Source organism: Rattus norvegicus, chromosome 15 (assembly GCF_036323735.1).
Source record: "Rattus norvegicus strain BN/NHsdMcwi chromosome 15, GRCr8, whole genome shotgun sequence".
NCBI lineage: Eukaryota > Metazoa > Chordata > Mammalia > Rodentia > Muridae > Rattus > Rattus norvegicus.
This window is the reverse complement of record NC_086033.1, coordinates 56,658,312-56,670,248: the sequence shown is the minus strand read 5'-3', so window position 1 is coordinate 56,670,248 and position 11,937 is coordinate 56,658,312. Positions and strand designations below refer to the sequence as shown.

Here is an 11,937-nt window from a genome sequence, read left to right as displayed (position 1 = left end):
TTTCTTTCTTCCTTCCCTCCTCCCTCCCATATACCCTAACCCTAATCTTGACCCTAACCTAACCCTGTCCATGATTAGGAAGCAGCTCAAAATTCATTGTTGAATGTGATTACTCTGCTGTGTTTCCCGGGAAACACATCATCCATGCATCCTCTAGCACTCTCTGTACATCTTGCTAGCCCAAGAAATTTCTACTTTACATTGTAACACCATTCTGGCTTGCCTTCCCACTTCTGGTTGATTCTGCCTAGCAATATGTTTCTTAAATCTTCCTTTAATTCATTCACAGATCCCCATTGATTACTGTCCCAGGATCACTGATATGATTAACTTATGATTAACTATAATTAAATTTATTATTATTATTATTATTATTATTATTATTATTATTATTTACTCTGTGTAGTCCTGGAATTCAGTCCATAAACTAAGCTGGCCTTGAACTCAACTTAGCAATCTGCCTACTTCTGCCTCCTGTGTGCTGGATTAGAGGTATGTACCACAATGTAGGGGCTAGTTGCTCTTCTAGAGAACCTGGGTTGAATTCCCAGGACCCAGAAGGTCCCTTAAAATTGTCTGTAGCTCCAGATCTAGGGTATCTGACACCCTCTTTTAGCTTCTGTGGGCACCAGGTACATAGTGATACATGCACATGCATGCAGGTAAAACACCCATTTACATAAAATTAAAGAAAAAGTATAGACATACAAGGTGAAAAGTTTAAACTAAATAGAAAAAGTATCGAAGAAAGAGAAACCTTTCTCTGTCTGTCCCCAACTCTGTTTTCTATGCCATCATCGGTAGTGGCTTCTGTGTGACCCTTACAGAGTCATCTTGTCCTACACAGGCACATCACGATTAAAGTAAACTTGTTCCTGTGCCCGGAGCCATATCTTGAACTCTCACCAGTCAGACTGTAGTCCTGTTGACCGCTTGGCTATTTTTCCTAGAGGTGAGACCTGCTGCGCATTATGTCCAGGTAGTGGTTGAGATCTTGTCGTAGATGTCCTGAGATTTCTAGTAGCTGTGAGCAGATCTGAAGATGTCTGGACCCCTGTAGAAACTGTGAGGGATCTGGTACTGAGAACCTTCACTGGGATGAACTTCTTTTGAGGTCATTACCCTGATCAGGTCCACCCATCCTGATTTAGCTCTCTCTGTACCAACTAGAAACTTGAGTAACTTCATTTTGCTTCTGAAATAATACGCCTTCTGATTTCAGGAAGTGACTGTGTTCTTTTGCTTATTATTATTATCTTATTATTGTCCCATTTGATTTCCAGTTATAGGTGTGACTCCTCTATAAATGATGCATTGTGAAATGTAAAAAAAAAATTGGTGTTCTCTTCTTTCTCTGTCTCTCTGTCTCTGTCTCTCTCGTTTTATTTATTTAAATTTAGCATATAATATCTGAATTGTTACTTAAATGTATGCATTTTCACCTACATTTCCTGGTATTCTTAGAATTTCTTCTTCTTTCCTTCCTTTTTTTTTTTTCTTCCTTTGTGAAAAGGTCTCACTATGTAGCCCAGGCTGGCTTGGAATTCACTCTATAGTCCTGGCTAGCCTCAGTCTCATAGCAAATTTTCTGCTTCAGTCCCTTGACTGCTGAGGTAACAAAGATGGGCCAGTGTTCCTGACTGGAGGTTCTAGACATGTAGCACATGATGGAAGCCACGTCAACATCACTGGGGCACGGGACACGAAAGGCGTTGTGACCTGAGGACACTCCCAGTTAAGTGCAGAGAGAGAGATTAGCCGTTCTGGAGGCATCTGACGAGTCACTAATGACAGCCTTGGACTTGGAAAATGTCCCTGTGATGACATCACTCTCTTGAAGGCTCCCTCTGAGGACCATAAAGCAAGGCCTTAGTTAGATGCAGAAGACCTTAACCGTAAATAAGCAGCTTTGACTTTTAGGATCACCTGAGACACAGGCTGGAGTGGTACATGCCAGCACACACTTCCCTAGTGACATGTACCAAATAAACACTGACTGGGTCCCAACCCTGATGGTTGGACTGGGGTCTGCCCTTATCTGTGGACTCTCCAAGTGTGGACTGTAGAGGTCTTGCAGGCAGAGATTAATTCTTTAATTTTTTTAATGATTCCTTTTTACTCATTTATTTTTTAATGTGTTTTGTCAGCATGTATGTCTATGTGAGGGTGTAGGATCCCTGGAACTGAAGTTACAGACAGTTGTGGGGATTGGGAATAGAGAGTCCTCTGGAAGAGGAGTCCATGCTCCTAACCACTGAGCCATCTCCAGACCTGGAGAGTCGTTCTTACAAAACATGTATGAGTAAATGTTCAAGAAACTCCTTTTCTTTTTGTGTGTTCACAAAGTACAGTGGCCCAGCCAAGGCTCTGAGAGGTCCATAGTAAAATTATTAACTTTTTTGTTTATTTGCTAGAGACGGGTCTCATGTAGCCTTGGCTGGCCTTCGACTCACAACGTAACTGAAACTAACTTGGAACCCCTGGTCTTTCTGTTGTCATCTCCCAAATGCTGAGATTACAGCAAGCATGGGCTGTCATGCCTAGCTAAAGAATAGTGGCTGTTTATTGGTTTGTTGTATAATACTGAATGTGAATTGAAGTCAGGGCCTCCCACAGGGGTAAGCACTCTGCCACCGAGCTATATCCTCAACTCTCCACCCTTATTTTTAGCAGTAGTACCCTTTTTGCATAATGCCTGCCAGCAGCCTAAACAACTTCGGCCTTGGAAACACCCTGAATGATGCTCCTTTAGTTTATCCATGAAAGTTCAGCTACTCATAGTCAGGAGTCCAGGTCTCCCAAATAGTATAGGCATCACCATAGCAAAGTGATAGCACAGTAAACCCATATCGTATGCTGTAATACAAGGATTGGGTGGAACATGTAAGTGAATCAATTATCCGTGCACTATTATCAGACATTAATCCATTAGCTAACATTTATATTTGCATACTTAAAAAAGCCAGGTACTAATGAGGTGTGGTAATATCCGTCTGTAACACCAATGTTCAGGAAGCAGAAGCAGTCGGGGAGAATTCGAGGTCACCCTGGACTTGTACAGAGAGTTGCAGGTCAACCTGAGATACAGTGAGGCACTGTCTCAATAAAACTAAAAGTAAATAAAAGCCAAGTACTTACAAAATTCTTTCAATAAGCCCAGCATTTGGGGCATACCAGCAATCCAGGCATTTGGAAGGTAAGAAAGGAAGATCACAAGTTCTAAGCTAGCCTAGGCCAATTAAGTCTGATTAAGAACAAATTTTCAAAAATATCTCTTTAAGCTTAAGTCCTCTTCCCTGATACCTTAAGATCCATCCATCCGTCCATCCATCCATCCATCTCTATACTGGGGCTTGAACTGAGGGCCCCACACATACCAGGCAAGTGCTCTACCACTGAATCCTTACTTTCCAGTGACTTCCTCTGGCTATATTGTAACTAATCTGTCAACTGTTGCTTACATGACTTCTTTCTACTACAAAGCTATCTTTTTCTTTTGTGTCAGAGTATCACTGTGAAACCCTGGCTAGTCTGGAACTTGCTTTGTAGAACAGGGTGGCTCAGACTTACCCTGTGATTTCTCTTGTCTCTGCTTCCCCAATGGTGACACAGCTCTTAGATTTTACATAAAGAGATCTCAATCTCATGATTTCAAAGATATTCTTTTCCTTATAATCACCTTGCTATCCTGAGTAGTCCAAAGTATTTGTTCTGCATTTCTTTTAAAATGCTAGGAGCTCTTCAAGTTCTAAGTCAGAACACTGTCTCTGCTATACAATCGATTGTAACATTTCACATACATAATTTTTAAACTGAAGGCTCTGAATAGAAACTGTGCCAAGAAGTTGGAGAAGTGTATTGTCAACGTAAGGGAGAGCATAGCTAGAGGCATCTTGAAGGGTGCAGTAGAACTGCCCCATATGAGAAGAGAGAAGGGGGATGGGGAGATCAAGAGGGAGGGAGAGAAGACAGAAGAGTGGGGAAGAGCGAACCAGGACACCAAGAGACCACTGTGTGGCCGAATGACTGGGTTATATAAGGAAGAGAAGCTGAGTAAAGGGCTCAGGCCAGCCCCTGGGCTGGACAGTTTAGAGGACAGATATGCCAGACAGGATTCCCTGTGACAGGTAGTTGGTGAGAACCTGGTGGCAGCATCCCCTTTGGCATGCTATAAAGGCTCTGAGTTCTGAGTTTGAGATCTCACAGTTTCTAAAGAAGTACACAAATTGACATTTAAACACGGGTTCAAGTGTATTTATGAGAACAAAATGAAGATTGAAGATTAAGTGTTTTTACCACACAGGATTATCTATGGTCACTATGAAATTGGCTCCAGGAGATGGCTTCATTGAAAATCTTTGTCAATAGCCCAGATTCTGTAGCTTCTCCTGGTTTTTTCTTTTCTGCTCTGCTCTCCTCTTCCTCCTATCTCTCTTCTTCCTCCTCTTCCTCCTATCTCTCTTCTTCCTCCTCTTCCTTCTCCTACTTTTCCGCCTCTTCCTTCTGCTCTTTCTCCTTCTCCCCCCCCCCCCCCCCACCCAGGCTATCACTATGTAGTTCTGGCTGCCCTGCCCTGAAACTCACTCTATAGACCAGGCTGGCCTCAAACTCACAGAGACCCGCCTGTCTCTGCCCCCGTCTCCTGAGTGCTGGGATTAAAGCAAGTGCTGTCAAAGCTTGCCTGTAGTTTCTTTACTTAGTAGATGCTGCTGTGGAAAGGAGGACATAGACGAAGTCTTTCTGGTTCAGGAGCTAGCACTCTCGTTCAGTCTGAAAGAGAGGAAGGAATTGGGGCAGATCAGAGGTAGACAGAGGAGTAAGCAGCCTTTGAGAGGGCTGAGGATGTCCACTGTGAGATTAGGGGCCAAGAGAGTAAAAGAACTTGAGTGTGAGCAACAGTCAGCTGTGAGAGATTTAAAAACCCAAGGCAGACAGCACCTTCTCAGGCTTAAGGTAATGTCCAGAATGGGAAAGCCTAGAAAGCAGAAGGATAGCAGAAGCCAAGATGCAAAGAAAATAGGCTATGTGGGCCTTGCGTCAGATTGCAGGTGTGGGCACAGTTGGAGAGGCGTCCTGGAGGCAGGCGACTGGAGAACAGACTTCCTCCTTCTTAGGAGGGAAGAGGTGGGATAGAGCTCAGGTGGAGGAGAGCCTGCCCAGAAAGCACAAAGCCCTGGGCTGACCTCAGACCCCCTTTGCCAGATGTGGTAGTGCACACTTGTAATCCCAGCACTCCTGAGGGGTAAAGACAAGGCGGTCAGGAGTGAATTAAAGCAAGCCTGGGATACAGGGTGAGACAAACTCCAAGAGTAGTTTTTGGCCCTTTTGATTGAATTAGCAAGTAGCATGAGGAGGGCTGTGAGTTCATTTTGGCATCTACTTATTTTTTCACAAAGAAATATTAATTTATAGTTAATTATCAGTGTTTCTTTTTGTTTTCTGCAAGAAAAAAAAGCAGGAAAAACATAGTCTGGAGACTATATGCAATTCTTTAAGTTCAATACATTCAATTTTATAAAAAAAAAATAATTCAGCCAACTTGTCCTGATTTTCTCCATTTTATTAGGGTCATTTTGTCACTCCCTGACTCACAGACTAGTGATCTGGAACACTAGCCAAACGTCTGAAACACATCCAAGATAGTCATATTTCTAATCTTCAGAGAAATCTGTGTTGAGAGTTTTAGCTGCTTTGCAAAATTGAAAGATCTCAGTCAGGCAACGTTGATTTATTGACTCACACAGACATGGAGGAGAGCAAAAGGCCTAATCCCTGCCCTTGAAAGCTCTGAACACAGCACGGTCTGACCACTTACAGACATCTAAGACAAACATCTACAGACGTGTTACAAAGAGAACACTTCGGTTACAAAGAGAACACTTCGGTTCCAAGAGCACATTGTGGGAATTAGTAGAATAGGATGGTGCCCGTTAGGGAATATTCTGGCTTGCCCCTCTCTCTCTCTCTCTCTCTCTCTCTCTCTCTCTCTCTCCCTCCCCCCTCTCTCCCCTTCCCTCCCTCCCTCCCTCCCTCCCTCCCTCCCTTCCTTCCTTCCTTTCTTCCTTTGGAATGAGGAATCTAAAGCTGACGTTAGAACACTGGGGGGTAAATAAATGTAAATCAGGCTGGATTCTGCTGACCTTGGGGTCAAATGCCTGTTTTGATTTGATCGTGGTCTCCATGTGTTTTTGATTGAATTTTCATCAGGAGATTGATGGAGAACTCATTGGCTGTGGATGACTGGATTGGTGTCAGCTTCCTCTTGTCCAGTTAGCTTTGAGCAGCGTGGAGGGACCATGGAACACAGACTGGATTTTGGTTTCCATTCAAAGAGAAATCTTGGTTATTTTCAGTATACAGTATGTTATTGTAAAATGTATATTGTGTAGTGGTTCCATAGGAGATTGGTGTAGGATCTCCCTCTGGATACTGGGTCCTGAAGAGGTTGAAGTCCTGTTGTTAGCACAGTTACTTGGCAACAGTCGGATAAATTCTGCCCCACAGTTACTTGGCAACAGCCAGGTATGCCTGACTCACTATAAAAGGGGCTGCTTGCCCCCTCCTCACTCTTGCTCTTGCCTTCCTCCTCCTGCTCTGTCCCCTCTCCCTTCTTTCTCATCCCCCCCCTCCTCCACAGTCTCTACCTCTCCCTCCCCCTCCCTGTCTGCCTTTCTCTGCCTCTCCTACCCTCTGGTCCCTCAGGGGGAAGGGATGCCTCAGCATGGGCTCACCGAGGCACCCTCTTTTCCCAAACCTCATCACACCTCCACCAAAACACATCTCCCCACTCTTTTTTTTTTTGGTTCTTCCCCCCCCCCCCCCCCCCGGAGCTGGGGACCGAACCCAGGGCCTTGCACTTCCTAGGCAAGCACTCTACCACTGAGGTAAATCACCAACCCCATCTCCCTACTCTTTATCTTTTTATAAACACATCACCTGTGGCCTGCTACTCATCTTAAATTCTCTCTGGATTCCCTGTAATACCTAATTCAATGTACAATAGTTCTCAATAGTATGTTGTTTCAGAAAGGATGACAGGGAGAACAAATCTGTTTGCTTGACTTTTTTTTCCCCTGAGTATTTTTAGTTGGTGGATAGTTAAATAATGAGGCTACAGGACTGGGAGGTGCCAACTTTGGAGGCTGGGAGGGCCCGTTGTTTACTAGACAGTTCATTGAAACCAGAGATGAGAACCTGACACCAGGCCCAGGGAGGGAACTCAGTCAGGACCCTCTGGGTGGTCTACGTGGCTGTGAGTCTATTTACCAATTACACAGCAATGGCCACGAGAAACAACACAGTCCCTCCTAATGGACTATTATATGAGCAAGGACAAGGAGAGGAGGAGAGGACTCTGCTTTCTGGAGAAATGAAATAAATAGGGCATTTAACAAAAGAGGCACACCCATGCCTTTGAGGAACTAATGAAGTGGCATGGGAGCCATCCAAAAGGACGCATGACATTTCCTGATTCTTTAAAGAAAATTATTCAGGATGAGTTTCAAGAGTCAAGCATCCCCCTCACTTTGAAGAAAAAGCCTCCTTTGTGCAGGAGAAAGAAAGCGTTTAAAACTTTAGAGACCAGCAAATAGCAACTTGCTCAGTGCGGCCTTTGCATGCAGAATATTGTAGATTCTGAGATACTGGGAAGGAGAGAGGGGCTAAGAGGATTTGGTGCCAATATCACAGAGTTTGCAGGTAAGAAAGCTGCACAAGACACCAGAGACTAGACAGGGCATCAGGAGGGCCTTCGGTGTACCCAAAGCAAAGCATACACTCACTGTCTTCCTTTCCTTTAAGAAAGGATTTTTAAATTTAAGTTTATTTTTATTTAAAAGAAGTTATTCATGCCCAGTCTGCTGCGTGTATTCTATCCACCTCTTGTTCTGAACTAGGTTTGTAGTCCACTGGGGGTGGGGCAATAGTCTTCGTCTTCCTTCTAGATTTTAGGCAAAAGGCCACTGAGGACAGGGGAAAATGGAGAGATAGGTGGACTTATGATGTAAGTACATTTTCACTTATTTTAAGTAACCTCAAAGCCCCTTTAGACCCTGTTGTTAGTGTATAGACTAATTGGCTTTTTGACAACTTCACACAGCTAGGGTCATCTGGGAGGAGGGAGCCTCAATTGAGAAATTGCCTCCATCAGATTGGCCTGTGGGCAAGTCTGTGAGGCATCTTCTTGACTGATGACTCATGTGGGAGGCCCAGCTCACTGCAGTCAGTCCCAAGGTGGTCTTGGGTTGTACAATAGTGGAGGATGAACAAGTCTTGAGGAGGAAGCCAGTGATAAGCCTTCCTCCAAGGACCGCTTCAGTTCCTGCCTCTGCTCTCACTTCTCTTCAGAATGGGTAAGTTCTAAGCTTAAGCCTTTTCTTCCTAAATTGCTTTTGGTCATGGCCTTTACCACAGCAAGAGAAAGTAAAGTAGGGCAGTGCATATTCATTGTACAGGAGTGTCTATTTGTATAGTGACATTTTTGTTAAAGTTAGCTATGTTCTTTTCTCATATCTGCTCCCATTATCTTTTCTGGTGTTCCATCAAACAAGTCCCTCTTCCCTTCCCAGACAGCCCCCTTTTCACAGTCATCAACTCCCTGTGTTACAGTATTTGTCTTCCTCAGTCTGGCCTATATTGCGCAGTATGAGACTCTCTGGACCTATCCATTTCCTTGCGAATGACACGATTTCACTCTTCCTTATGACTGAACAACTACGCTGTATACACAGTGCCTATGCCTTATTCATTCATCCACCACGATGCCCAGGCTGATGCTATTACTTGCCCGTAGTGCCGCAGATGAGTGTTTGTAGTACATTGACTTAGACTCTTCTGAGTCGTCTCAGGAGCGCTGCAGCTAGAGCATAACCCTTTACATAGATGCCCTGATTCTTATTTTCTGCACCTGGCATTCTGTCTCTATCATCTTTCAATATTCCATGACGCTCTATAATATAATATCAGAAAGTGATTCTACTTTTACTTTGGTTTTTGAAGACCTTTCATATTGATTTCCACCGTGGCTACACTAGTTGATATTATCACTAAAGAGGCCCCAGACTTCCCTTCCTCTCCTTCATTCTCACCAGCATCTGCTTCTGTTTGTTTAATGCTAGCCATTCTAGCTGGCTGTGAGATGCATTTTCATTGCAATTTTGACCACATCTTCCCCTGGCTAAGGACTCTGAACGTATTCTGCATGTAATTTTATTATTATTATTATTATTATTATTATTTATACTTTTATCTTTTGAGAAGTGTCTGTTCATATCATTTGCCCATTGTTGATTGGATTGGTTTCTTGAGCATTTAATATTTTTCCTTCATTCTTTTAACATCCTAGATATTGACAACCTAAAGCTCAAAAGATGCTGGGTAGTCAAAGCAATCCTGAACAAAAAAACTAATGCTGGGGGAATCACAATACAAGATTCTAGGTATCACAGAGTGGCAGGAGGAAACACAACATCGTGTTGCCACAAAACCGTGTAATCAAAGGAGCTGAAGATTCAGGAATGAAACAGTGCAGCTGCATTTACAGCTACCTCGATAGGTACCCAAAGCACACACTGGAGAAAAGAGGGTCTTTGGCACACTGTGCTGGGAAAACTAGATTCTACGTGTGGGAGAATTAAACTGAATCTCTGTCTCTCACCCTGCCCAAAGATCAATTCAAAATGGATGAAAGCCCTTAAGATGAGACTCAAAAACCTGAAACTGTCCAAGGAAAACAGGAAAAACCTTCATGATACAGGAACTGGGAAGGATTCTCTGAAAAGAGCCCTAAGCCCACGGGAAATGACTTGCAAGAACTGACAGGCAAGATTGAATGAAATAAAAAAATGCTTCTCCACCACAAAGGAAGCAACAGAGCGAAGAGACCGTCTACAGAGCAGGGTGAAAAAACTAAGCTTAAGGCAGTTTATGAAAGTCATGAGAGATTCGAAGGGAGTGGAGCCAGCAGGATGGGGTTGGGGTAGAGAGTATCACACCACTAGGTGGCGCCTGTTTCTTCCGGGAATTTGCTCTCAGCCTGGAATCTCAGGAATTAAGGGGTAGCCCTGTAGTGAAGTCCATGCAAGTGACATAGATCATGAAGTCACTAGGTCCACGAGGCTGCCTAGACTATCACAGGTATGTATCACTGTATGCATGATAAAGTTGTATCAAGCTTGGTCCCAGGGAGTTGGCTGTCAAGGTGTGGGAAGGGAGTGGGGCTTTATCAGTCTTCCAGCTGGGTGGCCTTTAGGTGACACAGGTCCTCTGGCTCTTCCCTGGTGTGCAAACCCTGGCTCAGTGGCCACTGTAGGTCACCCCCATGGCAGAACATTTGTTTGCAATCAGTTCAATTCCTATGCCCCACGTGGATAAGAAGTAGGCGCACGCTGAAAATTCCATAGCACCTAAGCTTAGGTTAAGACGTGACCTTTTGGATTGTTAGATCTTCGGTGTTTTAACTCCTGGAGTAATAATTTAGGACTCATTTTCCCTCATGACAATGTATTTTATCATAAAAATCACCCTTTGTCAAAGTCCTTCCTCTAGATTTGTCTATTTGCATTTAAGTCTGGTCCCTGTGGTCTGCAGTGAAGGTGCAAAATTTTGGTGACTGTGGGCTGTGGGTTCGAATTCCGTATCACTTTTGCAGGGGTGATCTCGGCTCAGTTTAACTTCCTCTCTCAACTGAAGGAAGCAATTTTTCCACTCACGGACTTCCTGGATTCAATGAGAGAATTTGTGCAGCAAGCACCTAAATGCCAGGGGGCGTCAGTGAGGGTAAATCCACAAGTGGAAAAACTGCCTTTTGGGGGTAACTCTGGGTCAATCAGCCAGAATCACTCTTCTCACTGTGACCTTGTATTCCAAATCTGGTCTCCTGCCTCTACCCGTTTTCACAAACGGCTTTAAAACAAAACAAAACAAAACCCAAAAGACAAAAATCAAACTGACAAAATACCCTGACCCACAGTGTGTTAAACCCCAAGAGGTCGGGCCGGAGTGAAAATCACCCAGAATGTGCATCCAGTTCCAGCCAGCTTCAGGGGGTGGAGCGCAGAGAAGCTGAGGAGGAGGAGCAGCAGCGGGCGGGGGCGCGGGCACGAGCAGACACAGGCGCGCCGCTGCCGCTGCCGCCGCCGTCGCCGCCCTCGGCTTCCCCCGCTGGAAACGTTGGTGATCAAGCGAGCTGTGCTGCCTCCAGCTCTGCGCCGCCCGCCGCCCCTCCCGTAGTCCCGCGGCTTTCGAGGGAGCGCTGCGGAGACTCGGGGCCGCCGGGGAAACCTGTGACCCCGCGCAGGAGCGGCGGGGCGGGGGACCGGGAGAAGATGGCGACGCCGGGAAGCGAACCCCAAGCTTTCGCGCCCGCCCTCTCGGTAACCGCCCTGCACCCGCATATCCACCAGCACCACCAGCACCACGGAAGCACGGGCAGCGCGGGCTTCAACCTGCCCTTGAACCGTGGTTTGGAGCGCGCGCTAGAGGAGGCAGCCAATTCTGGGGGCTTGAACCTGAGCGCCAGGAAGCTGAAGGAATTTCCCAGGACTGCAGCCCCGGGACATGACCTCTCGGACACGGTTCAGGCAGGTGAGACAGGGCCGGGGCTGCCCACGCGTGTGTGGGGCTGTCGCGCCTTTCCGCCGGGCCCGAGTGTGTTGCTCGATTGGCTCGCCAGAAGAGGGTTCTGCAATGTGCGCGCGGTGGTTGTAGCGGGCACGGTGGCCCGCTTGGCCCGGCGACCTGCGACCGTGGTGCAGGAGCGCAGGGATGCGCCCAGAAGCCGTGCCTGGCGCGCGGGAAGTGGGGGATCTCAGGCGACCGCGAGCGAGTCGGGAACACGAACCAGATCCTGGACCTCTACATGGAAACATTTTGCGTCCCGGTGGGTGGGAAAGCCCAGACAAAGGTGGCCGGCCCTCGGCCAACCCTGTCCTCTCCTCG

The 11,937-nt window shown here is 45.9% G+C and overlaps 1 protein-coding gene across 9 annotated transcripts in view; it reads left to right on the top strand.

The window, feature by feature from the left end:
- The first annotated feature begins 11,047 nt into the window (after positions 1-11,047).
- Positions 11,048-11,937, top strand: part of Lrch1 (leucine rich repeats and calponin homology domain containing 1) — a 189,799-nt gene continuing 188,909 nt past the window's right edge. For 2 of the 9 annotated variants that reach the window (XM_006252312.5, XM_006252315.5), the window contains exon 1: positions 11,072-11,583. In XM_006252312.5, the coding sequence (XP_006252374.1) occupies positions 11,325-11,583 (259 nt within the window). In that variant the 5' untranslated portion in view covers positions 11,072-11,324. Of the gene's footprint in view, positions 11,584-11,937 lie in introns of all 9 variants that reach the window. The other 7 variants (XM_063274585.1, XM_063274584.1, XM_008770896.4 and 4 more) reach the window with 6 other exon arrangements.